The sequence below is a fragment of the Cucurbita pepo genome, chromosome LG07 (assembly GCF_002806865.2).
Source record: "Cucurbita pepo subsp. pepo cultivar mu-cu-16 chromosome LG07, ASM280686v2, whole genome shotgun sequence".
NCBI classification, from domain to species: domain Eukaryota; kingdom Viridiplantae; phylum Streptophyta; class Magnoliopsida; order Cucurbitales; family Cucurbitaceae; genus Cucurbita; species Cucurbita pepo.
The window spans coordinates 9,626,061-9,652,865 of NC_036644.1; the positions used below are offsets into that span (position 1 = coordinate 9,626,061).

At 35.5% G+C, this 26,805-nt stretch overlaps 3 protein-coding genes across 4 annotated transcripts; 1 reads left to right on the forward strand and 2 right to left on the reverse strand.

Moving 5' to 3' along the window:
* Nucleotides 1–5,171: 5,171 nt before the first annotated feature.
* Nucleotides 5,172–8,963, reverse strand: LOC111798105 (protein kinase PINOID 2-like). 2 transcript variants are annotated; one of them, XM_023681073.1, is made up of 2 exons: nucleotides 8,356–8,963; nucleotides 5,172–6,202 (listed from the first exon to the last, which is right to left on the reverse strand). In XM_023681073.1, exons 1-2 carry the CDS (start codon nucleotides 8,910–8,912, stop codon nucleotides 5,296–5,298), a joined length of 1,464 nt encoding a protein of 487 aa, XP_023536841.1. In that variant the 5' UTR covers nucleotides 8,913–8,963; the 3' UTR covers nucleotides 5,172–5,295. The 2 variants fall into 2 exon arrangements, with proteins under 2 accessions (XP_023536841.1, XP_023536840.1); XM_023681072.1 differs by lacking the exon at nucleotides 8,356–8,963 and adding an exon at nucleotides 7,199–7,806.
* An 8,882-nt stretch (nucleotides 8,964–17,845) lies between these two features.
* Nucleotides 17,846–24,221, forward strand: LOC111797980 (NADH-cytochrome b5 reductase-like protein). Its single transcript, XM_023680902.1, has 13 exons — nucleotides 17,846–18,108; nucleotides 18,488–18,530; nucleotides 18,750–18,825; nucleotides 19,747–19,806; nucleotides 19,953–20,003; nucleotides 20,753–20,807; nucleotides 20,945–21,015; nucleotides 21,111–21,162; nucleotides 21,333–21,410; nucleotides 22,052–22,141; nucleotides 22,652–22,765; nucleotides 23,722–23,790; nucleotides 23,897–24,221. The coding sequence occupies exons 1-13, from the start codon at nucleotides 17,941–17,943 to the stop codon at nucleotides 23,951–23,953; spliced, it is 984 nt and encodes a 327-aa protein (XP_023536670.1). The 5' UTR covers nucleotides 17,846–17,940; the 3' UTR covers nucleotides 23,954–24,221.
* Nucleotides 24,222–25,233: 1,012 nt separating this feature from the next.
* On the reverse strand, nucleotides 25,234–26,805 carry LOC111799067. Its single transcript, XM_023682462.1, has 2 exons — nucleotides 26,187–26,805; nucleotides 25,234–25,434 (listed from the first exon to the last, which is right to left on the reverse strand). Exons 1-2 carry the CDS (start codon nucleotides 26,616–26,618, stop codon nucleotides 25,279–25,281), a joined length of 588 nt encoding a protein of 195 aa, XP_023538230.1. The 5' UTR covers nucleotides 26,619–26,805; the 3' UTR covers nucleotides 25,234–25,278.

Below are 26,805 nucleotides of genomic sequence, written 5' to 3' on the forward strand. Positions count from 1 at the left end.
CAGCATATTTTTCCAATGGTAATAAAAACAAAAATGGTGGGCCTTTTTGCAATAGTGAAAAATATGTTCTTGACAAACACCCAAAAACATGAAAGCAGCTTCTCAAACGTTGGAATCAAATGTGGTCGGGGCATTTAGGATAGGGTTACACTACAAGACATTTATAATGAATATAAAATTAAGTTACGTGGTCGAAAGTATATGTTTTAGCTGGTCGAGTAGTGAGATTAGTCATCTCTAACTATATACAAGCTATATTGATCAATTGCACGTAACGTTGCTATGAGCGTAGCTCTTTTAGGTTAAGGTATATGTTCCTGATTAGGGGGTGACGAGTCAGTTTGGACTGGGCGTCACTACCACTCCCACGTCCCAAGTACAATGAGCTACACACATGGGCATATGTTTGGGGTGTGGGCGTGGTGGATGGAGACCGAGGGTGTTTGACGGCAGCTGTTATGTCCCACATTGGTTGGGGAGGAGAACAAATCACCCTTTATAAGGGTGTGGGAAGAAAATCTTCCCTTAGCAGAAGCGTTTTAAAGCCTTGAGGGGAAGCCCGAAAAGGAAAGCCCAAATAGAACAATATCTGCTAGGGGTGGATCTGGGTTGTTACAAATGGTATCAGAGTCAGACACTAGACGATGTGCCAGCCTTCTGAGTTGTTACAAATGGTATCAAAGCGAGACACTAGACGATATGCCAGCCTTCTCACTGTTCTCCAAAGAGGGTAGACACGAGGCGATGTGCCAGTAAGGACGTTGGCCCCAAAGGGGGTGGATTTGGGGGCTGTCCCAATCGATTGGAGGAAGGAAAGAGTGTCAGCGAGGACACTGGGCCCGAAGGGGGGTGGATTGTGATGTCTCACATTAGTTGGGGAGGAGAACAAACCACCATTTATAAGGGTTTCCCGAAGGGGGGTGGATTGTGATGTCTCACATTAGTTGGGGAGGAGAACAAACCACCATTTATAAGGGTGTGAAAACCTTCCCCTAACAGACGCGTTTTAAAGCCTTGAGGGAAAGTCCAAAGAAGACAATATCTGCTAGCGGTAGCTCTGGGTTGTTACAGCGGCGCGGTAGCAAAACGTGCACAGTAGAGCAAAGTTGGGTGTCTTTGGGCATATGAGCCTTGTTGAGCATGAAATGTTGCAACGTTGCCTCCTAATTAGGGTTGGTTTATTAGAGGTTTATCGAGTTTTTAGGTTATTGAGTTTTTTTAACGCTCCTAATATATTCTTGACCAAAATGTTAGATACTCAAATCTATTAACCCGTCATGTATTTTAACAACGAAAACGCGAAAAAGATCTCTAAAAATGATGGTGTTTGAGTGAAAGTTAGTGAAATGGGTTGGCTTTTAGGATGAATGGATAGAAAGAGTTCATGGTGGATGTGGGGAAGAAGAGAGGGGTCTCGCGTGCTTGAAGAAGCAGACACACTTAGCCAACCCAGCTGACCACTTTATCAGTCCAAAGTTTCCTTATTTCTTTTTTTCTTTTGCCTTTTTCGCGTCGGGAATCCGTCTATTCGAATCTACATCCAACGATTATTAAACAAATTTCTTTCTCTCGATAAATCTTTACATCTCTCTCATATGGTATTTCGAATCGACACCGTCCAACAGTTATTTAAGGGTTTTCTCTATCTCTCGACGAATTTCTTCTTACTCATTTACTATATTAAACATACGTACGTTAGAGGCTCTCTCAGCTAATCCTTCCTGTACGAACATAGTTTAGTAAGTTTTTTTCTTTCTCTCAATGGTATAGCTCGTTCCATCTAGCCTGTTGTGAAATGTCGTAAAAGCCCTCCTCGAAGTACAATTCTTCTAGGGTAAAGTATCTCTAGTACTGATAAAGCATCGTAAATTCAAATCTTTATTTATATCACATTCTTTTTACTTTTGTTTTTACTTTTTACCATTCTTTTTTAAGATAATATTTAGAAGGTTTGGGATTTTTGTGAACTTCTAGGAAAAGATGTTTGTTTGGTAACTATTTTCAAAACCCCTTTTTGTTCTTGTTTTGAAAACAAAGAACAAAGAGACCACCTTAGAGCCTTTTATGTCATTAAAATTACTTTTTTTAAAAATAAAAAAAAAAATTACAAAAGATATTTTCAAAATATAATCAAATATATATATATATGGAGAAAGATATAATATTTCAATTGAAAATGAAATAAAGTGAACATATTGAAATAATTCATAGCTTGACATTATGAAATTGTCTTTTTGAAAAAGTTAATTTAAAAGTATGTTGAAATTATTTACTCTATGTTTCAAATATAACCCTCAAATAATTTCAATTTCACGTTTTTATTTATTTGAACGGAACTTAATCTAAATAAGATGATAATTCACTTCGAATCGTACGAATTGGATTGGGATGATCGGATTTTTTAGGTTATTAGGTTTTCTAAACGCCCCTAAATAGACATCACGCATAAAGAAAAAAAAACTTATTTTTTCTATATGGGTATCCTTGTAATACTAATACCTCAAACCTAATTGTCAACTCGAGCATAGTTCAGTTGATTATGGATATCCTTATAATACTAATACCTCAAACCTAATTGTCAATTCGAGTATAGTTCAATTGATTATAGATATCCTTATAATACTAATACCTCAAACCTAATCGTCAACTCAAGCATNATTCGAGTATAGTTCAATTGATTATAGATATCCTTATAATACTAATACCTCAAACCTAATCGTCAACTTAATCGTCAACTCGAGCATAGTTCAATTGATTATGGGTATCCTTATAATACTAATACCTCAAACCTAATGTCAACTCGAACATAGTTCAATTGATTAAGATATATATTATCGACCAAAAGATCAGAGGTTCGAATGATCTCAACCTTGCTATTGAACTAAAATCTAACTCTTTTAAAAGGTTTCGAGTTCGAATCTGGATATCCTTATAATACTAATACCTCAAACCTAATTGTCAACTTGGANCGAGCATAGTTCAATTGATTATGGATATCCTTATAATACTAATACCTCAAACCTAATTGTCAACTTGGACATAGTTCAATTGATTATGAGTATCCTTATAATACTAATACCTCAAACCTAATCGTCAACTCGAGCATAGTTCAATTGATTATGGGTATCTTTATATTACTAATACTTCAAACCTAATTGTCTACTCGAGAATAGTTAAATTGATTATGGGTATCCTTATAATACTAATACTTCAAACCTAATCGTCAACTCAAGCATAGTTCAATTGATTACGGGTATCCTTATAATACTAATACCTCAAACCTAATTGTCAACCCGAGTATAATTCAATTGATTATGGGTATCCTTATAATACTAATACATCAAATCTAATCATCAACTTGAGCATAGTTCAATTGATTAAGATATATATCATCGACCAAAAGATCAGGGGTTCGAATGATCTCAACCTTCCCGTGATATGAACTAAAATCTAACTCTTTTAAAAGGTTTCGGGTTCGAATCAATATACAAAAGGTAAGCATGCTATTTCTTTCCTTTCCATACTTTCTTGGTTGGTAATGAGTAAAATGAAAGAAAATCATAAAGCTTTTATCTACTTTTTTTACAAAAAAAAAAAAAACTAATTTGGAGCAAATAAAATCACATAGTTACCTAAATGAATTGATATTATTGTATTAATGTAATGTTCTTCTTTTCAAAAGAAAACAAAAGGGGAAATGAAGAAGAACAAAAAGTAGGATGGAAACATGATGGATTCTTATGTTTCTTTTTCTTTTTTGTTGGGTGACAAAGACATGTGAATTACTTTGATAATGTTCATACATACCATTGGAGAGATAAAGTTTATACATTCTCCCAAACAATTCACACAAACATATTCCTTTTCGAATTTTTCTCCTCGTTTTCTCGATTTAAATAGGTTTTTAGAAAACGTTCATTCATCGAAGTAATAGAGTAAGCTCTCTCAAGACGGAATAACGTATTCGAAAGGGTGTCGTTGAGAGATAAGTAGCAGCTGATAACGATTGTGCGACACTTGTTTTAACCCAACGAGCAAGTTAGCCGTGAGAAATTTGAACTTCGCAAATAATGTCAGCGTATGCTCGAACCTTCAATCACGTTGGAGAATGTTTTAGAAAAAGCGAGCGAAGAAATACGTTGAAAACAATTTGAAAGAAAGTAACGTTATAAACTAAAAGTAAACATGCAACAACAACGACTTTGATAACATATAATCTGGGTGCCATATTCCCTTATAGTACATTTGGGACATTTTAGCCTTGAGCGTGTAGACATGATTTTGGTGAACGGTCATGCACCTTGTATTGACACAACATAAAATAATAAAGACTTATCTAAAATGAAAGCAGGTAAAAGAGGTTTAGAATAGGAATACGGTCATAGACAACACGTGTTGGACAAGCATGACCGAGACAACTAACATACGGCCATAGACATCACGTTTTGAACAAGCATGACGGTGACACTAAACTTATAGCTTAATTTGACTCAGTGTGGAGTACCTAATCCAAACGTAAACAGAAACCGATAAACTTAGAGCTCGTAATTGATTTACTTCAAATTTTAGGTCATTCATATTTTAAAAACTAAATTCTTTTATACATTCTTTTTTGAAAAGATTAAGAAAAGACAACAAAAACCCATTTTGTTCTTGGTCTTTTCATTTTCATTCTCTCCCTCATATGTATGTAAAAAGGAGGGAGAGAGAGTCACATGACAGAAAAAAAGACAGACATTCTTTCAAAAGTCAGAATATATATATATATATAATATAATATAATATAATGTATATATAAGAATAGTGTAATTATTCACATCACATGAGTTTACAATAGTTATCATCATGAGAATCAGTTGAGGCAATTATGGGATTTCTTCTTTTCATACCTTTTTGATATTTATATTAAATGTACTTTCTTAGTGGAAAAACAAAGTACAAACACAAATTCTAAATAAATACAAATTACGAGTGGCTCTGAGCTGTTCATACAATTATGCTCGAGACCATTTTTAGAGGTTAGTTATGAATGAATCTTCTTGAAATGGGTCGATCAATTCTATAGAGGTGAGACGAACTACAGTGCAACTGGGTCAAGAGGGTCTCATCTCGTTTCACTAATCTCTTATTAGTAAACAAGAGAACTCTTTCTTAAAGTGATGGAGTGTACGTGTCAATTGCTACTGAACAGCTATGCTTTAACAAAAACAACTTTTTTTTTCCTCGTTTGTTGTATTTACATAGAATTGTACAAAGACAAAAGCGGAAGACGATCGAACTAGGATCGGGTTGGATTTAGAAGTAATCAAAATAGTGAGACGGGATTTGGTAGGGTTGTTGTCGTTGTTTCTTGGTCAATTTGGGTACGTAGTTTGACGGGTATTTTGATTGGGTTAGGGTTTTGTGAAGAAGATGATCGGAATTCGGGACTTGCGGAGGACGAACGGAGCGGATTAATGCCCAATTTACCCCTTTGAAAAACTCATGTCTTTTGATTTCAACCGAACCCTTTAAGCTTCCAATTCTCTTCTTGGGATTCTTCACCAAAAGCTTCCTAATTAGATCCTCAACTTTCACCATTTCTTCATACTCTTTGTTGCTACTAACCCCAATTCTTGGAAACGTCAATGGCTGCTTCAAGATATTCATTAGGGTTTTCTCGTTATTTTCCCCTTTAAATGGGGTTTTTCCGTACAACATTTCATAGAGGAAAATCCCCAACGTCCACCAATCGACGGCGCTGCCGTGTCCTTGGCCGGAAATCACCTCCGGCGCCAAATACTCATGGGTTCCAACGAAGGATTTAGACCGGGCATTCATCGGCTCCGCTATCAATTCCGGTTCTGGGTCGAACTCGCCGTCTACAGTGGCGGCGGATTCGGCGGCGTGTTCGGTTATGGTGGTGATGGTGGTGGAGTTTGGGCGGCGGGTAATGGAGAAACAGGAGAGGACAGGGTGGATTGGAGCGGCGGCGCAGGAGGTAGTTGATGAGGTGGAGTAGGTTTTTGTGACGTGGCGTTCGGAGGTGGTCCTGCAACGGATGAGCTTGGGAACGACGTCGCATTTGAGACAGAGATCGAAATCCGACAGCATTATGTGGCCGTCTTCTCTAACCAGCACGTTTTCCGGCTTTAAATCTCTGTAAACTATCCCCATCATATGCAAATACTCTAACGCTAAAATTATCTCCGCCGCATAAAATCTATAAAATTAAAAATAAATATATAAATAACCCATTTTTCCATTACTATATACAAATAATAATTCAAATATTTTTAAACATTTTCTTAAAATAAAAAAAAAATATATCGTTAATATGAAATTTTAAAAATTTCCAAAAACACCCCTAAATTTTTATAAATTAAAAAATGTACCAATTTCAAAGGTACTAAAGATTATTTTTAAAAAATTTAAGGGTATAAATGTTATTTTTAAAAAATTCGTAGATATTTTTTAAATATAATATTAACAATCGAAAATTTTAAACTTTTTTTTTTAAATTTAAGGGTAAATGTTATTTTTTAAATATTTTATTAATGATAGGAAATTTTAAACTATTTGTTTTAAATTTAAGGGTATAAATGTTATTTTTTAAATATTTTATGAACGACAGGAAATTTTAAACTATTTTCTAAAAGTTTAAGGGTATAAATGTTATTTTTTTTAAATTCGTGAATATTTTTAAAATATTTTATTAACAATAGGAAATTTTAAACTATTTTCTAAAAAATTAAGGGTATAAATATTATTTTTTTAAAATTCATGAATTTTAAATGGTTGAAATTTTTAAAAGTTTAAAATTATTAATAAAAATTTTAGAAATTTAAAAATATTATTAAAAAAATATAAACTTTGAAAAAGAGTATTAATATTCTTACCTTTTATATATAAAAATAATTTTTTTAAAATTATGTTGAAAACTTTATACTAATTTCAACGGTATTGACTAAAAACCCCATAAAAAATTTAACCATATAATTATTAATTTTAAAAAAATCCATGAATATTTTGTAAATATAATACTAACGATAAATAAATTTAACTATATAAAATTTAATTTTAAAATTTTCGTGAAATATTTGGTAAATATGATATTAACTATAAAAGTATTTTTAATTTTTTTTTTTTTTTTAATTTTAAAAGTTTAAGAGTATTAATGAAACTTTTTAAAAGTTAGACGGGAGTAATAAGTACATACTTGGCAGAAGAAATGGGGAAGCGTTTTCCGGGGAGGCGTTGGCGGGCGGCGTACAAATCGCCGCCGGGACAAAACTCCATAACCAAACACGAGTAATGCGAAGCTTCAAACTCGGCATAAAGCGTAGGCAAAAAGGGATGATCAATGAGCTTAAGAATCTCCTTCTCCATGTCCGCTCTCCTCCCTTTGTTCCTCACCGACACGGCTTCTCTATCCACCACTTTCATAGCGTAATAGCACTGCGCCAGCCCCACCATCGGGTTCCTTATTTCACACAAATAAACATTCCCTATGTCTCCGCTCCCCACCCGCCGTAGCAGCCGGAAGTGCTCCAGCCCCACGCGCCCTTTCACGCGTCTCACCCACCGCATCGCCTCCCATGCCACGTGGTTTGCTTTGTGTGGTTTGTAGGGGGATAAGGTGGCGTCTAAGGCGGACGTGCTGCTTCGGCGACTGCTGATGCTTAGGTTGCTCAGCCAGCTGCGGGTGGAGTCTGGGAGGGTGAGGGAGGAGCTTGTGCTGTCGTGGTCGGAATCGTCTCGGGTTATGCTGGCCATGGCGGAGGCGTTGTTGATGAAGGAAAAGAGGGGTTTTGGTTGGGTTGGTGTGGGGTTTTTTTTTTTATAGGGAGAAATTAAAATTTTTGTAAATTAAATAAATAAAATTAAAAGTATTATTATTATTGGTTTTGTGTTACTTATTACAAAAAGAAATAAGATGGATAAAGTGGGTTTGATTTTGACCATTATTACGCTCTTGCCATTGCCCATTGTATTGCGACCTAGATCCACTACTAGTAGAGGGCTTTCCTTTTTGGGTTTCCCCTTAAAGCTTGGGAGAAGGTTTACACACCCTTATAAACGGTGTTTTGTTCTCCTCTCCAACTAATGTGGGACATCACAATTCACTCCCCTTCGGGACCCAGTGTCTTTGCTGAGACTTGTTCTTTTCTCCAATCAATGTGGGACTGCCTCCAAATCCACCCTCCTTTGGAGCCCAGCGTACTTACTGGCACACCGCCTCGTGTCTACCCCCTTTGGGGCAGCAAGAGGCTGGCACATCGTTCGTGTTAAGATTTTTTTTTTTTTTTTAATTTTAAAAGTTTAAGAGTATTAATGAAACTTTTTAAAAGTTAGACGGGAGTAATAAGTACATACTTGGCAGAAGAAATGGGGAAGCGTTTTCCGGGGAGGCGTTGGCGGGCGGCGTACAAATCGCCGCCGGGACAAAACTCCATAACCAAACACGAGTAATGCGAAGCTTCAAACTCGGCATAAAGCGTAGGCAAAAAGGGATGATCAATGAGCTTAAGAATCTCCTTCTCCATGTCCGCTCTCCTCCCTTTGTTCCTCACCGACACGGCTTCTCTATCCACCACTTTCATAGCGTAATAGCACTGCGCCAGCCCCACCATCGGGTTCCTTATTTCACACAAATAAACATTCCCTATGTCTCCGCTCCCCACCCGCCGTAGCAGCCGGAAGTGCTCCAGCCCCACGCGCCCTTTCACGCGTCTCACCCACCGCATCGCCTCCCATGCCACGTGGTTTGCTTTGTGTGGTTTGTAGGGGGATAAGGTGGCGTCTAAGGCGGACGTGCTGCTTCGGCGACTGCTGATGCTTAGGTTGCTCAGCCAGCTGCGGGTGGAGTCTGGGAGGGTGAGGGAGGAGCTTGTGCTGTCGTGGTCGGAATCGTCTCGGGTTATGCTGGCCATGGCGGAGGCGTTGTTGATGAAGGAAAAGAGGGGTTTTGGTTGGGTTGGTGTGGGGTTTTTTTTTTTATAGGGAGAAATTAAAATTTTTGTAAATTAAATAAATAAAATTAAAAGTATTATTATTATTGGTTTTGTGTTACTTATTACAAAAAGAAATAAGATGGATAAAGTGGGTTTGATTTTGACCATTATTACGCTCTTGCCATTGCCCATTGTATTGCGACCTAGATCCACTACTAGTAGAGGGCTTTCCTTTTTGGGTTTCCCCTTAAAGCTTGGGAGAAGGTTTACACACCCTTATAAACGGTGTTTTGTTCTCCTCTCCAACTAATGTGGGACATCACAATTCACTCTCCTTCGGGACCCAGCGTCTTTGCTGAGACTTGTTCTTTTCTCCAATCGATGTGGGACTGCCTCCAAATCCACCCTCCTTTGGGGCCCAGCGTACTTACTGGCACACCGCCTCATGTCTACTCCCTTTGGGGCAGTGAGAGGCTGGCACATCGTTTGTGTTAAGAATGAGACCTTTTGGAGAAGCCCAAAGCAAAGCCATGAGAGCTTATACTCGAAGTGGACAATATCATATTATTGTGGAGAGTCGTGTTCGTCTAACAGTCCAGTGTCTGCCTCTAATACCACTTGTAACGCCCTGACCCACATATTAGGATTTTGCATATTTACGTGTTTTTCGAAGCTATTAATTGAGTGAATTTAATGCTAAATAGTATGATATTGCATTATTGAGTGATTTAGGAGTAAATTATATTTTTTTAATACAAAAATTATATAATATAACCTAAGATTTAACTAATAACGAGAATTTCTATAAAATGATTAATTTTATACTAATTAATCTTTATTAATCCAAATTACCAAAAGTTTCTTTTTATTATTATTCCATTATTTATTCAAGTTCTCATCATTTCAATACATAGAAAAGTAGAACCAAGCGTGGCAGTCTCGTAATTTCTGACAAAAGAAAGGGCAATTTAGAAAACATTACGGTCAAAAAGGCGTAGCTCTTTTATTTAGAAAAAAGCGTATAAAATAGACGTATCCAAAGCGTGAGGAAGAAAGAGAGTGCAGAGTAAAACGACGTCGTGGGAATGTGAGGGTAGTTTGGTAATTCTAATGCAGCGGTGGGATGGAGCCAACCAAATTGGGACGTTGGGTGCACGAAGCGCCCGTGCATCCACCCACTGTCACGTAGTTTAGTACTTTAATTTAATTTCTTTTTTTTTTTATCATCATTATTGTCACACATGTGACCCCAAACAATCTACAAATTATTACTATATATATATATATATATAATATAATCATTTTTAAAAATAACATTTATTCGAGGAGAAATATATTTTTAACTGGTGAAGTCAAATGTTCGTGTTTGTTTATTTGGTTTCTAAGGCTCGGGAATTAGTTTTGAACAGTTCCTTAGTTGATCAAATCTCTCGGCGTAACTATGTGGATGAAAATAAATAACTAAATAATGACGTGATATTTGAGGCGACGTTGAACAGATAGGAATCTACAATTTGTAAAAGTAGGTATAAATGTGTCGGGTCACTTTAAGTTATGCTCGAGTTGACTTGAAGTATCATGTTTTATCCCTTTAATAGATAACGTTTTAGATTAGGTTAGTCGGGAGTTATACTTTATCGAGTAAATTGTTACTTTTTTTAGAACATTATATTTCACGTGGAATAATTGACTTTTATATTTTTTTAATAAATCTTAAAATTATTTTAAAATTTTTAATTTAATTTCTATTAACCATTCTTTTATGAATATAAAACTTTAAAAATGGGTTAAATAAATTTTCATTATATATTCTAATAATAGGTAGCACATGCAGTTTATACTTTATGTAATTATTTTTCATTATTTTAGTGTCAATTTCTTAATTTACACGTGGCATTTTAATTTGAGAAATTTAGTATTTTGCCACGTCGAAGACTACACCGACTTCTATGTCACGGTGCATTATCATTAGCTTTTTTATTTTTTATTTTTTAATTTTTAAATATAATGATCCCTCAAACTTTATGTCCTTTTTTGAGTTATGAAATATAATATATTTTATAAATGGAAGAATATTATAATGTTAGATTTCAAAGAGAATAAATAAATACAATATTGTAGTTTAATGAATTTTAAATATTTTTTATTGGTATATCATGATTTAATTATGGGAAGATTAGGGTAAATTATGACTAAACCTAAAATCTTAAAGAAATGACGTGGATTTATATTTGTCTATTATTAATAAGAGTGTAACAGCTCAAGCTCACTAGTAGATATTGTTCATTTTGGCCTGTTAGGTATCGTTGTTAGCCTCATGATTTTAAAATGCGTCTACTGTGGAGAAGTTTCCACAGAGAATGCTTTGTTTCCCTTTCCAACCGACGTGGAATGTCACAATCCACCTCCTTGGGGGCCAGCGTACTCACTGGTACACTGCTCGATGTCAAACTCTGATACCATTTGTAACAACCCAAGCTCACCGCTAGCAGATATTGTCCACTTTGACATGTTACATATCATTGTCAACCTCACGGTTTTAAAACGCGTTTACTAGGGAGAGGTTTTCTACACCCTTATAAGAAATGTTTTGTTCTCCTCTCAACCCGATGTGGGATCTCACAATCCACCCCTCCTTGGGGCCGAGTGTCCTCACTGGCACATTGCCTGATGTTTGGCTCTGATACCATTTGTTACAGCCTGTGATGTCCCACATTGGTTGGGGAGGAGAACAAACTACTCCCTATAAGGGTGTGAAAACCTTTTCCTAACAGACGCGTTTTAAAGCCTTGAGGGGAAGCCCGAAAGGGAAAGCCCAAAGAGGACAATTTCTGCTAGCGGTGGATCTGGGGCGTTACAAATGGTATCAGAGCCAAATATCGGACGATGTGACAGCCTTCTCGCTGTTCCCCGAAGGGGGTAGACACGAGAGGGTGTGCTAGTAAGGACGCTGGGCCTCAAAGGGGTAGATTTGAGGGCAGTCCCACATCGATTGGAGAAAGGAAAGAGTACCAGCGAGGACGCTAGGCCCCGAAGGGGGTGGGTGGATTGTGATGTCCCACATTGGTTGGGGAGGAGAACAAATCACCCCTATAAGGGTGTGGAAACCTTCCCTTAGCAGACGCCAAGCCCAAAGAGGATAATATCTACTAGCGGTGGATCTGGGCCGTTACACAGCCCAAGCCAACCACTAGCAAATATTATCGAAATATGATTTATCTAAGTTTAAAAGAATTGAAAATTACTACATATACCAAAAAACGTACAATAATAAGAACTCTAAACCCTAGCTTACGGAAATATGATCGAGAAAATTACTATTACTTTCGTAGTAACTTCTCCCAATCCCGCTAACGTTTCTTTACCGACATCAGCTAAGAAATCATCGTGTTGCCANTTTTTTTTTTTTTTTTTTTTTTTTTTTTTTTTTTTTTTTTTTTTTTTTTTTTTCATTTGATCATAAAAAATCACCATGAGAGAGAGAGAGAGAATGTTGAGTTAGGGTTTAAGCCAAATCTTAAGCCCTAATTCTATGGGATTTGGAAAGCAGTTTGACGTGACTTTTGACACACAGTTCTTTTCTTGTTATTCAGTCAGCAGTCTCACCAAAACCCGCAGAATGTTGCATAAAGCTTTCAATACCAATCTAACTTACCCATTCACACCTTCACGCTACCATCATACGTTCAAGATTTGGACTAAAATTTGACACTTGATAGTCTCGATATTCACCTGTATCCCCTACGACATGACTATAGAACAGCTTAAGCTTACCGCTAGTAGATATTGTCCAGTATGACTCGTTACGTATCGTCGTTAGCCTCACAGTTTAAAAACACGCTTGAATGCTTCGTTCCCTTATCCGACTAATATCGGATCTCACTATCCACCCTCCATGGGGGCCCATCGCCCTTGCTAGCACACCACCTGGTGCCTGGCTTTGATACCATTTATAACAGCCCAAGCTCACCACTGGTAGATATTTGTTTGTTTTGGCTTGTTACGTATCGTCATCAGTCTCAAGATTTTTAAATGCGTCTACTAAGGAAAGGTTTCCACACCCTTATAAGGAATGCTTTGTTCCCCTATCCGACCAATGTGGGATCTCATAATCCACCCCCATTGGGGGCCCAACGTTCCTCGCTGGCACACTACCCGATGTCTGGCTTTGATACTATTTGTAACATTCCAAACCCATCACCGGTAGATATTGTCCACTTTAACTCGTTACATATCGTCGTCAGCTTCACAGTTTTGAAGCGTGTCAATCAAGGAGAGGCTTCCACACTCTTGTAAGAAATGCCTCGTTTCCATCTTCGACCAATGTCGCATCTCATAGACTATATTACCTTTGAAATAATATTTGGGTCATGCTGCAAAAGAATGTTCGAGTCATCGGTTACCAAGTTCAGTTCGAATGAATTAGTGCAAGGTTCAAAAAAGGAAGACTGTCAAGCATATGAACTCATTAGTATTGTATGAAATTTATTGTGCAACCAAACATGGCCAACCTGACATCTCCACAATGAACACTGTCAAGNAAAAAAAAAAAAAAAAACATAAAAACAATTAAGAACCCTAATTTCTCAAGAACCCTAATCATTAATTCTTAACCCTAACCCTAATTCACCTTTAAATTAAAATGGGCTTATTGTAATCGCAACAACGAACGTTAGCTATCGATTTTCCAAGCTCGAAGCCTTCGAACAATTTACTTCTAGGTCTTATTAATGCTATTCAGAATCAATCGATCGACTCTATCACGATAAAAAGAACAAATAATGTAACGGATCAGATCCACTGTTAGTAGATATTGTCCTTTTTGGGCTTTTCCTTTCGGGCTTCCTCTCAAGGCTTTAAAACGCGTATGCAAGGGAAAGGTTTCCACACCCTTATAAAGGGTGTTTTGTTCTCCTCCCCAACCAATGTGGGACATCACAATCACGAGGGTACGGATTGTGACATCACAATCATGTGGGACATCACCACCTTTTATAAGGGTATGAAAACCTTACCCTAGCAGACACGTTTTAAAGTCTTGAGGGGAAGCTCGAAAGGGAAAGTTCAAAGAAGACAATATCTGCTAGCGGTGGATCTGGGCCGTTACAAATAACGTCTTGTCATCGTAATGGAGATCGTACCGTTAGCAACTACGAACATTGTCGTATTAGCTCAGACGAACACATTAAATATATGGGAAGCCATAGATTTCAGTGAAAGTGGACCAAAAAAAAAAAAAACAAAACAAAAAGAAGATGATTTTTTCTTGAGACAAATCATAATGGGCAGCTTCCATTCCATTTATTCTCTTGTTTTATTTAAAATTATTTGTATATAAAATTGTTGGTCAAAAGGGTCTGAATAAAACATTATTAATTAAGTTAATTAAATTAATCAAATTAATTAAATTACTTTTTGCTTTTGTTAAAGATTCCAGCCTCCAGTCAGTCACTATGAAATATAATAACACTTCTTCCAGCTAGGGCAACTGGGTGTAATCCATATTTGATTACTCAATCCTTAACAACAGTTAAAACTTCGAGAAAGGACGGTTTTGAAAACCGTGCTTCGATATGATGATGATACCCTCTCGAACCTCGGTTTCATGTCTCGAGTAAAAAAAAAATGGTTCATGAATTAATCGGGTAAACATCTAAAGATACGATGGTTTAAAGAAAACCCTACGAGAACTCNATATATATATATATATATATATATATATATATATATTTTGAAGGGTCAAAAGGCTGAAAATTTGAAAATAAATAAAGACAAAATTAATAAATTTGAAATAAAATTATGTAGATTTTCATTGGGCTCAATTCCAACCGGGTTTGGGCTCAAGTAGGATCCAGAAACCAGGCCCAAGCCCAACTCTAAAAGTGGGTCCCATCCTTTTGCATTTTCAATATTCCAAGCATGCGGGCGAAGCAAAGGTGTTGAAGGAATCAAATTAAAGGGATTTTAAAACTTTAAATAAATGTCAAAGCCTAATAAAATAAAATTGAAAAAAATTCAGAATATAATAATTTAAATTGGAAAATTTTAAAAATATATTAAATTAAAAAAAAAAGTAACAAATATTATAAATAAAAAAAATATATATATTTTTTCTTTTTTTTGCTATGATATGCGATGAAGGTGAATATTGGGGGAAATAAAGATAGACATAAATAAGAATAATTAAATTAAAAAATCATTTTTCATTTTTTAATGGAATTATTCGTATCTTATCATGAAATTTATCTTAAATAGCTTTTTTATTCTATGTAGTTTACAATATTACCCATGGTTTTTTTTTCCCAAAATTGAACACTCCAAAATATATATTCAAAAAAAAAAAAAACAAAACAAAAAGAAGATGATTTTTTCTTGAGACAAATCATAATGGGCAGCTTCCATTCCATTTATTCTCTTGTTTTATTTAAAATTATTTGTATATAAAATTGTTGGTCAAAAGGGTCTGAATAAAACATTATTAATTAAGTTAATTAAATTAATCAAATTAATTAAATTACTTTTTGCTTTTGTTAAAGATTCCAGCCTCCAGTCAGTCACTATGAAATATAATAACACTTCTTCCAGCTAGGGCAACTGGGTGTAATCCATATTTGATTACTCAATCCTTAACAACAGTTAAAACTTCGAGAAAGGACGGTTTTGAAAACCGTGCTTCGATATGATGATGATACCCTCTCGAACCTCGGTTTCATGTCTCGAGTAAAAAAAAAATGGTTCATGAATTAATCGGGTAAACATCTAAAGATACGATGGTTTAAAGAAAACCCTACGAGAACTGAAAGTTACTACCTATACTAATAAAGTGTACGTTCCTTCTGGATTGCTCAAACATAGGATCTCAGAAGTTAAGCATGTTAGATGATGTCCTGAAAAACGTGCGAGTGAGGTAAAGTAGGTTAAAACGACTCTGGTGATTAATGAAGATAGTATTTAGTCGTGGAAGCAATTCGAGACGAGCGGTCGATAAAGCAGGCTAATTTTTTTGTTGACCATCTTAGTTGTTCGTTCGTGAGTTTGCTCATGTTTAAACGACGCCAGTGAAGAAGAATTCGATTAGTGGATTTTTGTTGATATTTTAATCGAGAATATAAATGACATAAAATCAATAGCTTTATAAATATTTAGATGTAATAATATGGATTGACTACGGATTCGAGCTACAGCACACGGTTTCATAAAACCGTACGATTTTTCTGATCTAAATAAAGCAGGACGGACGGTCAAAGGCTGCAGCGGGACTACCATAGGAAAGCCCGCCCTGTCCCGAAGAAAGCGGGAGTAGCAAGCAGACGCAAGAGGGACAAACCTCATTTTTCTTTCATCATTGGTAGAGATGGAGAGGGGATCTCTCTCAATCTCAATTGAGACTCGCCCCCACTGGGAGAGGCTCGGGGGAACCTGTCCCCTGATCTCTTTCGATAATGACATAAAATCAATAGAGTTATAAATATTTAGACGTAATTATATATATATATATATATTTTGAAGGGTCAAAAGGCTGAAAATTTGAAAATAAATAAAGACAAAATTAATAAATTTGAAATAAAATTATGTAGATTTTCATTGGGCTCAATTCCAACCGGGTTTGGGCTCAAGTAGGATCCAGAAACCAGGCCCAAGCCCAACTCTAAAAGTGGGTCCCATCCTTTTGCATTTTCAATATTCCAAGCATGCGGGCGAAGCAAAGGTGTTGAAGGAATCAAATTAAAGGGATTTTAAAACTTTAAATAAATGTCAAAGCCTAATAAAATAAAATTGAAAAAAATTCAGAATATAATAATTTAAATTGGAAAATTTTAAAAATATATTAAATTAAAAAAAAAAGTAACAAATATTATAAATAAAAAAAATATATATATTTTTTCTTTTTTTTGCTATGATATGCGATGAAGGTGAATATTGGGGGAAATAAAGATAGACATAAATAAGAATAATTAAATTAAAAAATCATTTTTCATTTTTTAATGGAATTATTCGTATCTTATCATGAAATTTATCTTAAATAGCTTTTTTATTCTATGTAGTTTACAATATTACCCATGGTTTTTTTTTCCCAAAATTGAACACTCCAAAATATATATATATAGGGGTCACTGGATATTCTAGAAATGCTCAAGACTCATACTACTATATTTTTCAAGTTAAGGCAAGGTATTCCTGTACGGCTGATGACGACATTGCAACTCGAGACCATGACACATGCATAGGATAGTGGTATAGCCTCGTGCTACTATATTTTTCAGGTTAAGACAAGGCATCCTGTACGGTTGACGACCGCATTGCAACTCGAGACCATGACACATGCATAGGATAATGGTATTTATTTTCTTAGGCTTAAGCTAAAATAGAATGTTTTTAACTTAAACGCTTATTTATTATATTTAGGTGTCGTTTTAAAAATGTTTTCGAAACACGTAAGTCCATGACTGTGTTTTAAGATATGTTTAAATTAAGTAGAAAATTTCAGGTCGTTATTCTATATATATATATATATTTACATTTTGTTTGGTTCCTTTCAAATAAAAAAAAATTATACCTTTAATCTCTAAATTTTTAGAAAAATATCTAATAGATTTTCGATTTTAATATTATGTAATTTTTATATTTAATAATTTAAAATTTTAATTTTATGTCTAGTAAATGATTAATTTTATAAATTAGATTATGATTATAAAATTAAAAGTTTAAATACGAAATTAATGCAAATTTAAAAGTTGAGAGGGGTAAATTTGTAACTTTAAGGAGGGTATTTATGTAAAATGGTCATCTAATTCGCCTGTTAAGGACGGCGGCAAAATTCAAAAGTGGGTCCCTTTTAATTTCCATTTTAATTTTTCATTTATTCAAATATTCCAATATTCCGAAATTCCAAGCAATCCGGAGAAGCAAAGGCGCTCAACGGCGGTTTTAAGATGCAACTCAGTGGTGATTTCATTACACATTTTGTTTGAGCTTCCTTCCGATCTCTTGCTTTTCTCCGGCGACAATGGCGGCGTTCCTCAGAAGGCTTGTAACTGCTGCTCCAGCTCTACGCTACAATGCATTATGTGGCCAATCAAGGATTGAGTCCTCCAAGTTCAGGTTCCCTATTGGAACCATCACTGCAGTTACCGGCGGAATCTCGTATATGTTTTACGCTTCGACTTCGAATTTGGTAACTTATCTCGTTTTCTCTTGTTTTCTTTTCTTCTGAGCTGTTGAGAATCAAGCTGTTCTGTTTTCTGTTTTCTGTTGTATGTGCCGCTTATAACGCTCTTGAATCTTGATGATCCATTGCTGAGGTTGATTGTGTTGAGTTATTGTGTTCTTCCTTATGTTCGTAATTTGAACTCGTTATGATGGACTGGTTTGTCACTTGTCCTCGTGATTGCGATTATGGTATTCGTATCCAGTGAGCTTACTTTTCGTCATTTGTTTCTATCATTCCGTTATCGCGGCGTGTTTTATCCTTATGAGTTTGGGAATCTAATGAACGTATAGGATGAAGAATCTCTTTGAAGCTTAACTTCCTATTGGTAAATTTGTTTACACAGGTTCATCTCGCTCCAAACTGCGAAGAGGATGGCCAAAAAGTTGGTCAGTGTGTCTTATTCGCTCGTTCTTTAACAATTTTATGATCAAAGAAAAGGAAATTTGCTTACGAGTTTTAGTATGTCTCTCTGAAGTTATATGAAGGAGCAAATCTCTTTATGATTATACTCTAAAACGCACTGAGAATTGAAAACGACATTTATTTAATTTACAAATCTTTTCTTATGTTTTATAATCCATGGAAATGGTTTTGTGAATTTCCAGCACTCAAGCCAGATAAATGGATTGAATTCGAGTTGCAAGACGTTGCACGTGTTTCTCATAACACTAATTTATACAGGTACAAAATTTAGGATGCCCGTTTTTATGGTTCTTCAGTAAGATAATGAAACCATCTATTTGTTTTATATTACTTGTTTTAGTTCAATAATTGTGGAGTATTGGATTGAATCGGTACTTAATGCATTATCCATTTGGGCATGTTTGCATTGACTACTTTTTGTTATTTCAATTTGTAGTTTTCTTGAAGAGGAGTTAGATTCATCATTACTTCCTGTAATTTTAGATTTTAGGGTATGAAATTGTGTTGGTGATATGCGGAAATCACTACAAGGGGAGTAAGATTCGGATCGAATATCTCGAGGCGAGAACATTGTTTGAGATTCGAATCACTCCACAAGCAAGATCGATCATGTCTAGCTTGAATGATTCTTGTTGATCAAATATCTCAAGGCAAGAACACTTGCTTGAGATTCGAATCATTCCACAAGCAAGATTGATCATATCGAGCTTTAATGATTCTACATGCAACCTAAACTACATAGAATTGCAAAGAAACTTAGCCATTGGCTAAAGAAGAGTACAAATGCTTCTTTGACTATATTTTCCAAGTCTGCTTACGAATAAACATACAAGGCTTTATATAGTCTCAAAAATTAATTTAGCAGGGGGTAACATTCATACTTTGCATAATTAGCCATTTACATCACTCAAATTAAATAAAAAAAAAGTCTTGAAATACAATAACTCTAAATTACTCTAAATATTAGCCCACCTAAAATTTATAACAATCAAACTTCACCTAAAATTTATAACAATCAAACTTCATTTGGATGTGGCATGAATTGGAACATCTTTGGATTTGGATAGTTTTGACAACCTTTTCTTCACATCTTCATTTAAATAATTGTATGATTGATGTATTTTGGTGGGTTGGGGTTAGATTTTAGGTCACAATATTTTCTAATATACACTGTGGCAGATTTTCATTTGATCCATCTGAAAAATTGGGGGTGGATGTTGCTTCATGCATCGTTACAAGGTATGTTTCTCATTCCTTCTGTCCTCCTCGACCCTTCTTTTTCAATAGGAGGTATATTTTTCTTTTCCTGAAAGATGGTTATTATAGCTAAGTTAAAAGGAATATGCTTCTTGGTTATTCATTCCGGTGCATTGTTGTAACCACAGAGCTCCAATTGATAAAGACGAACAAGGGGAAGTAAAATACGTTGCACGCTCGTAAGTCTTCTTGTTCAAGTATTTATCTATATGTGATTATTGCAAATTTGGTGTTAGTAAGTTGGCGTTTTCGAGGGTTTGGCATAGTTATAGAGGCTTTAGAATTCAGGCAATTGATTATGGAGTGAAAATACTCACCTCCTTGGGAAGTTGAGATTTCCAGTCTATTCCATGTTGTATGGACAAAACAATATTCCCAGTTCAAATCTTTCTGCTATTCCAATCTATTATATCATCTTCTTGTTCACCATCAACCCAACCCTTTTCCTTATTTAGATTCACACATTTCATTAGTTCTCCGTTGACCATTTGACAAACACGTCGAATATATTAACAAAGTTTTAGACGTCAATTTTGTAGGAGGTGGCACAGATTTAGTTGGCCACCATTTTTAAGATAGATTATATTTAAATAGGAGGTGGCACAGATTTAGTTGGCCACCATTTTTAAGATAGATTATATTTAAATAGAAAATCTGTTGAGAAGATTTCAGAAAGAGCAGTCAAAATTTCAGTCATTCTATCGGTTTGTTATTTTACTCATTTTACTTTTCTTCCAATAACCTCACCATTTCCTCTCACCGAAAAGAAAGGATTTCCCTGGCGGATTATCGAAAAACAACAGACGATTATCGAAAAACAACAGACCTTCATGAAGTTGTTTTATTAGCGAGTTGATTTAAAAAAAGAAAAAGCATCAAGATGAGATTCGAATGTATTGATGTATATAATGTGATCACTTTTGTCCAGTTATACACCTATATCAGATCCCGAGGCCAAGGGATACTTTGATCTACTAATTAAGGTATAGTGTTCTTCATGCTGCCGCCTATATTTCCTCAGTTGGATATCTACTTATCCTTTTGGAGACAAAATTTCTTTACAAGTGTGAATGTGTTTTAAGTTTTAAGGAGTTTGTGGTTTCTTTCGTGAATTTTGCAGATATATCCTCAAGGAAAAATGACTCAGCATTTTGCTAAATTGAAACCTGGTGATAAACTTGAAGTGAAAGGGTAATTTTTTTTTTTTTTATATTGTCTTCGTCGTTACCTCCAGGTCATGTATTGTATGTCCTATGTGACTCTCTTTTCCTTAAATTGCTTTGCAGACCCATTCGAAAGCTCAAATACTCTCCAAACATGAAGAAACACATTGGCATGGTAAAATGAATCATCTAAGATTGCTTGTGAAAATATAAGTACACTTATAACTGATCTCCTTCCCATATCATCATTTGGTTGTCAATGTTATGACCATAAGCAACTTTTATTTTAAATAGAAAAAAGTTCAAGATTACATTTAACTTTTTTATATTTTTATTGGCAAGCAGATCGCTGGTGGCACAGGAATTACTCCCATGCTTCAGGTCATTGATGCTATAGCAAAAAACCAAGATGACATTACACAGGTGCGCAATGATCTTTTCTTGCATAGTTTCCGGACTAAGCCAAAAGTAACCAGTAAAGTCGAAAACTAAGGTTCCTGTATTTTCCCTTTCATGATACTTTGTGCAGTTCATTACATAACAACCAAGAATATGTCTTTCTTCAATCACTTATTTATCTTTCTTTGAACAAATAACAAAAATTTTCATTGATTTAGTGAAAAGGTCCAACGGAGAATCAGTACTCTCTGTCAATCCCCTGTTTGAAGCTTGGGGTAATTTACCCAATTGGAAAAAATAACAAAAGAAGAATAATTGTGAAAAGCATTTCATAGAGAAAACATGAAGTACTCTGAAACTTACCTTATTCAACCATTTCATCCCACTGATTTTTTTTCTATTACAATTCCACCATGCCACACCTTTGACTGCAATCATCCATAGAATTTTGGAACTTTATTTTCTCCTTAGCCAAGAAAAATTCCCAGCATTTTGGGCATTAAAGCAGCATTTTCTTCGAACACTGTAATGTAAGAACTCGGGAAATATAGATAATGGACACTAGTTGGTTTTTCAACCTACCTTCATTTGTGCAGTACAAGCACACAATTAGTTCAACTATAACTTTTTCATCATTGCTTGAGCATGCCCCTTAATGATTACAGGTCTCGCTGATTTTTGCGAATGTGTCTGCCGATGACATATTGCTTAAAGAGAAACTTGACAAACTTGCAGCTTGCCACCCAAATATAAAGGTATCATCTGTTTCAGTATTGAAGAGTTGCTGTACTATTTAGAACAACGATGTCCTATCAAATGGTCGTGAGATGACATATTTGGAACCTAGCTTGAATATCGTGCAATAAGTGAAATAGAGCATGAGAATAATTAGAAACCAAAACAATAATAATGATGATGATGTTGTTGAAGATAAATAGAAAACTTGGCCAAAAGGATCAAAATTTGTTTCCGTGTGCTGAAGCATGTGTTAGGCATCGAAAGGATACCAAAAAAGATAATATTTATTACGAATAAATCGTTATCATAGGATGCTGCATCATAGTGCATGCTATAAGATTAGATCTTTGTTTAACATATCAGAATAGAAGTTCATATTTTGAAATGAAACCCGCCAATATGTCCAGAATCTTTACATTTACTATGAGAACGATTTAGTCCTTTTCCCTTTTTTGTATGCTTGTGTCAATTATTTTTTTTCCGACGTCTTTGTAAAAGTGATGGGCTCTATGGTAATAAAAATGTAGGTATTCTACACTGTTAGTAATCCACCAAAGGGTTGGAAGGGAGGGAAGGGACATGTATCAAAGGATATGATCATCAAATGCTTACCTTCCCCTGGAAATGACGCACTAATCCTCGTAAGTGTTTGTTGTTGTTGCCGTAATACTTCAGTACCTGATAATCTTTGCCGTTCATGTCTATCTCAATGCGATATGATCAATAAGAACCAGCCTACAAGTCATTTTCCTCGAGTGGGAAGGAAAATAAAAAATAGTTTTACAAACTTGTGTTGCCTCTTCTAATCTAGGATTCTCGTTATCACAATAATATGTCGAAGCATGCTGTTGAAAACCAGTTGGGTCATTTAAATATGCTTCCCTTTTTGGGGTAATCCTTCGTATCATGTATCATCTAGATCTGTACGTAAACTATATAGAGCAGTACCTGCAGAGCTAGGCATATAGGGGTTGTAACAGTCTAAGCCCACTGCTAGCAGATATTATCCGTTTTGGCTCGTTATATATCGTCGTAAGCCTCACGATTTTAAAACTCATCTACTAGCAGACAATATTTACTAACGTGGGCTTAGACTGTTACAAATGGTATCAGAGTCAGGCGACGATGTGCCAATGAGGATGCTGACCCCCAAAGGGGTGGATTGTGAGATCCCACATCGGTTTGAGAGGGGAACGAAGCATTTCTTACAAAGGTGTGGAAACCTCTCCCTTGTAGACGCGTTTTAAAATCGCGAGGCTGACGACGATAAGTAACAGGCCAAAGCGGACAATATCTACTAGCGGTAGGCTTGGACTATTAAAGTCTTCCTTTTAGTTATTTCTTGGACAATCCAATTATGTCAAGTAGCTCCATAAAACAATAGCACAAACAGTATTGTTTATTTGCCATGAACTTGGGGGAATAAGTACCAACTTTTCATCCTTTTTTCTTAATTCTGATAATTATGCTACCTACAAATTCCTTTCATGATTGGAAGATAAGGCATTCATAAAGTCCCTCCCACACCCATATAGTTTTGAATGCATATTACATACATTTGGATAGATACATAAATGACTTTCTTCCATGCGTTCAGGTATGTGGTCCACCAGGCATGATGAAACATATATGTGGGCCGAAGAATAAAGATTTCACACAGGGAGAGGTATCTTATTATATTTGGACTTTTCAATTGGCCAATCATTAACTTGAATTGATTCATCGACTGTTATTACATATTAACATACAATTGTTTTACTGCTTACTTGCAGCTTGGTGGCTTACTTAAGGATCTTGGATATTCTAAGGATATGGTTTTCAAATTCTAAGAAGATTGGCGTACAATTTTGAGGTATTGACGTATAATCTTTGTGCGAGGAATTTTTTTTCTGAAGCATAGGTACATTTGCGTCATTCGACCAAAATTTCAATGCAAACTAATTTCAAAAGTGTTCATTAGATAAGTTAATCTTTTGGTTCAGTTTATGTTGTTGTTGTTTTATACTTTTTCTTCAAGTGTATAACACCTAGGTGTTTGTTCCACGTAACGATGTTCGAGTGAAATAGCAGATCAGTCGTCTATTTTAGTTGCTTTTATTTAGAAATGATTTTGAAATAGTTACCATTGATCGTGTCAGGTTTAATATTTAGCATAGCTTAGATCAAAGCAAGAGAAACTAGTGATCTCTGTACAAATATTGATCATCTAAACTTTTGCTTACATAGATAGTAGAAAATGAATCTCAGTGACTTTTCATAATACTTTTTCAACGGTTAGTATTGTTCTTTTTGGGCTTTTCGTTTCGAGCTTCCTTCGAGGCTTTAAAACGGGTCTGCTAGGCAAAGGTTTACACACCCTTACAAAAGGTGTTTCGTTCTCTTCCCTAACCAATGTGAGATTCCCACATAAATAGAGAGACGGTGATGTTGTTAGACGAACACGACTCTCTGCAATGGCATGATATTGTCCACTTTGAGTAGAAGCTCTTGTGGCTTTGCTTTGGGCTTCCCAAAAGGCATCATACCAATGGAGTTAGTATTTCTCACTTATAAACATGATCATTCCCTAAATTAGCCGATGTGGGACTTTCATCATCCAACACCTTCCCTCGAACAAAGTGCGCCTCCCCTTAATCGAGGTTCGACTCCTTTGGAGTCTTAGTCATTTTTTACTGCCTTCGAGGAGGCTTGGATCCTTTTTCTTTTTGGAGTTCTTTGTTTGATATTTGAGGATTTACCATTCTATTGGCACGACTAAGTTTAGGGCATGACTCTGATACCATGTTAGACGAACACGACTCTCCACAATGGTATGATATTGTCCATTTTGAGCCGAAGTTCTCATGGGTTTGCTTTGAGCTTCCCAAAAGGCCTCATACCAATGGAGTTAGTATTCCTCACTTATAAACTCATGATCATTCTCTAAATTAGCCGATGTTGGACTTTCATTATCCAACCGATGTCTCCATAGCATCATTTGGTTGAATGCTTGCATACCTCTCGTTCCTTCGTAACTTTAGGATTGAAAAATGTGGGAAGAAATGGAACTATATGACAGTTGAGAATTTGGGAAAGACTCATTTGAATTACAGTAAGGGAAGAAATAATAAGAATAAATTGGTTTTGTACAATATAATAAAAGTTGCCTTTACATTCATTCAGTAGCTTTCTGAATTTTAGTTCTAAATAATAAAATATATAATTCCTCCATTGAAAAATATAGGAAGCAACCTGTTGAATGGGTCACAAATGACCCGAAACTTGAGCCCACAATACAATGCCAGGCCGGCCCATGTACTTTGTCAAATTCCTGCATTAGGCCCAATTCAATTAGTTTTTTCTTTTTTATATAGATTAAAAAATATATTTTTTTTTAATTTCTTTCGGGTTTGAGCACTCGTACACTTTTAATTTTATGTCTAATAAATTTGTAACATATTATGATTTTTTTCAAAAATTAACAAAACTATTAGAAACTTTTTCAAGTTATCGAACGTATTAGACAGAAACCTAACAATACAGGAGGGACTAAAACAACTTCTCAAAATCATTTTTTTTATTACGATTCAATCTCGATCTCAAAATTTCCATAACCCTGATCAGTTCTCATCTCTTAACGAATCTTCGTGATATTAATTTAGAAATAAGGGAAAATTTTAGAATATGATTGAAAAAATTAAAAATTATTAAGCAATGAAGTAATGCACATGGATTACATGAAAAAGGAAGGACTCCATTTGAATGAATATATCAAATTGTTAGCTTAAAATATTTGCTAATCACTATGTGTTTACTCATCTAAACACATGCCTTGTCGGATCCTTTTCCTATTGGCCACTTCAATTATGTCTCAAAATGCTCCGATTTCGATTTTTTCTGATTTCTTTGCTACAATTTTCATTCTCGAAAAGAAAAAAAACTATGCCCGTTTGAAAATTGTTTGATTTCAATAACATTCGTTCGTGTTACGAGACCCAGTTCTTTAATTTTTCAAAAATTTGAAATCCGTTAACGATCTGCGAAGCTAAAAAAAAAGTTTGTCGATATAGAACAATACGTTACCTTTTTGAGATTGTAAGCCATGAGCTTTGAGCTGAGCTTCTCCAAGCTGTCATAGCTCCTCCTTGCACATCTAAAGGCCTGAATTTGCATCATCTCAGGCATGTCTGATACCAATACCTTCACTTGAAGAAATGAAGCCACTGATCCCAAGTTTGTTTCCACATGGGAAACTGACTTCCTACCCTCAACCACCATCTTTCTCCCCTCCGTTCCCCCGCCTCCGCCTCCGTCACCGTCCCCACCGCCCTTCGCTCCTCTCGACCCGCCATGTTGATGAACGACCTTCTTACTCTTTCTACCCAACCAATTATACTTGTAAACAGATACTTTATCCACTGAAACAGACTCACATGCTTGTACGTCACGAGCTCCATCCCGAGACTTGTAAAAGGACTTGAATCCTCCTTTCATTTGCTTGTTTAGAGTAGCCATCACGATCTCGAGAGAGCATAGTTTGGTTCATCAACTATATAAAGAAAAAAAAAGTGGTTAAATGATTAGGGAAGTGGTTGGGAATAATCAAAAGAGGCAAACCATGTGTTATTGCCTTCCATCAAGGATAGTAAATTGGTTGTGAAAGATTTGAAATATTTTTGTTCTTTGTGAGCTTAAAAAAAAA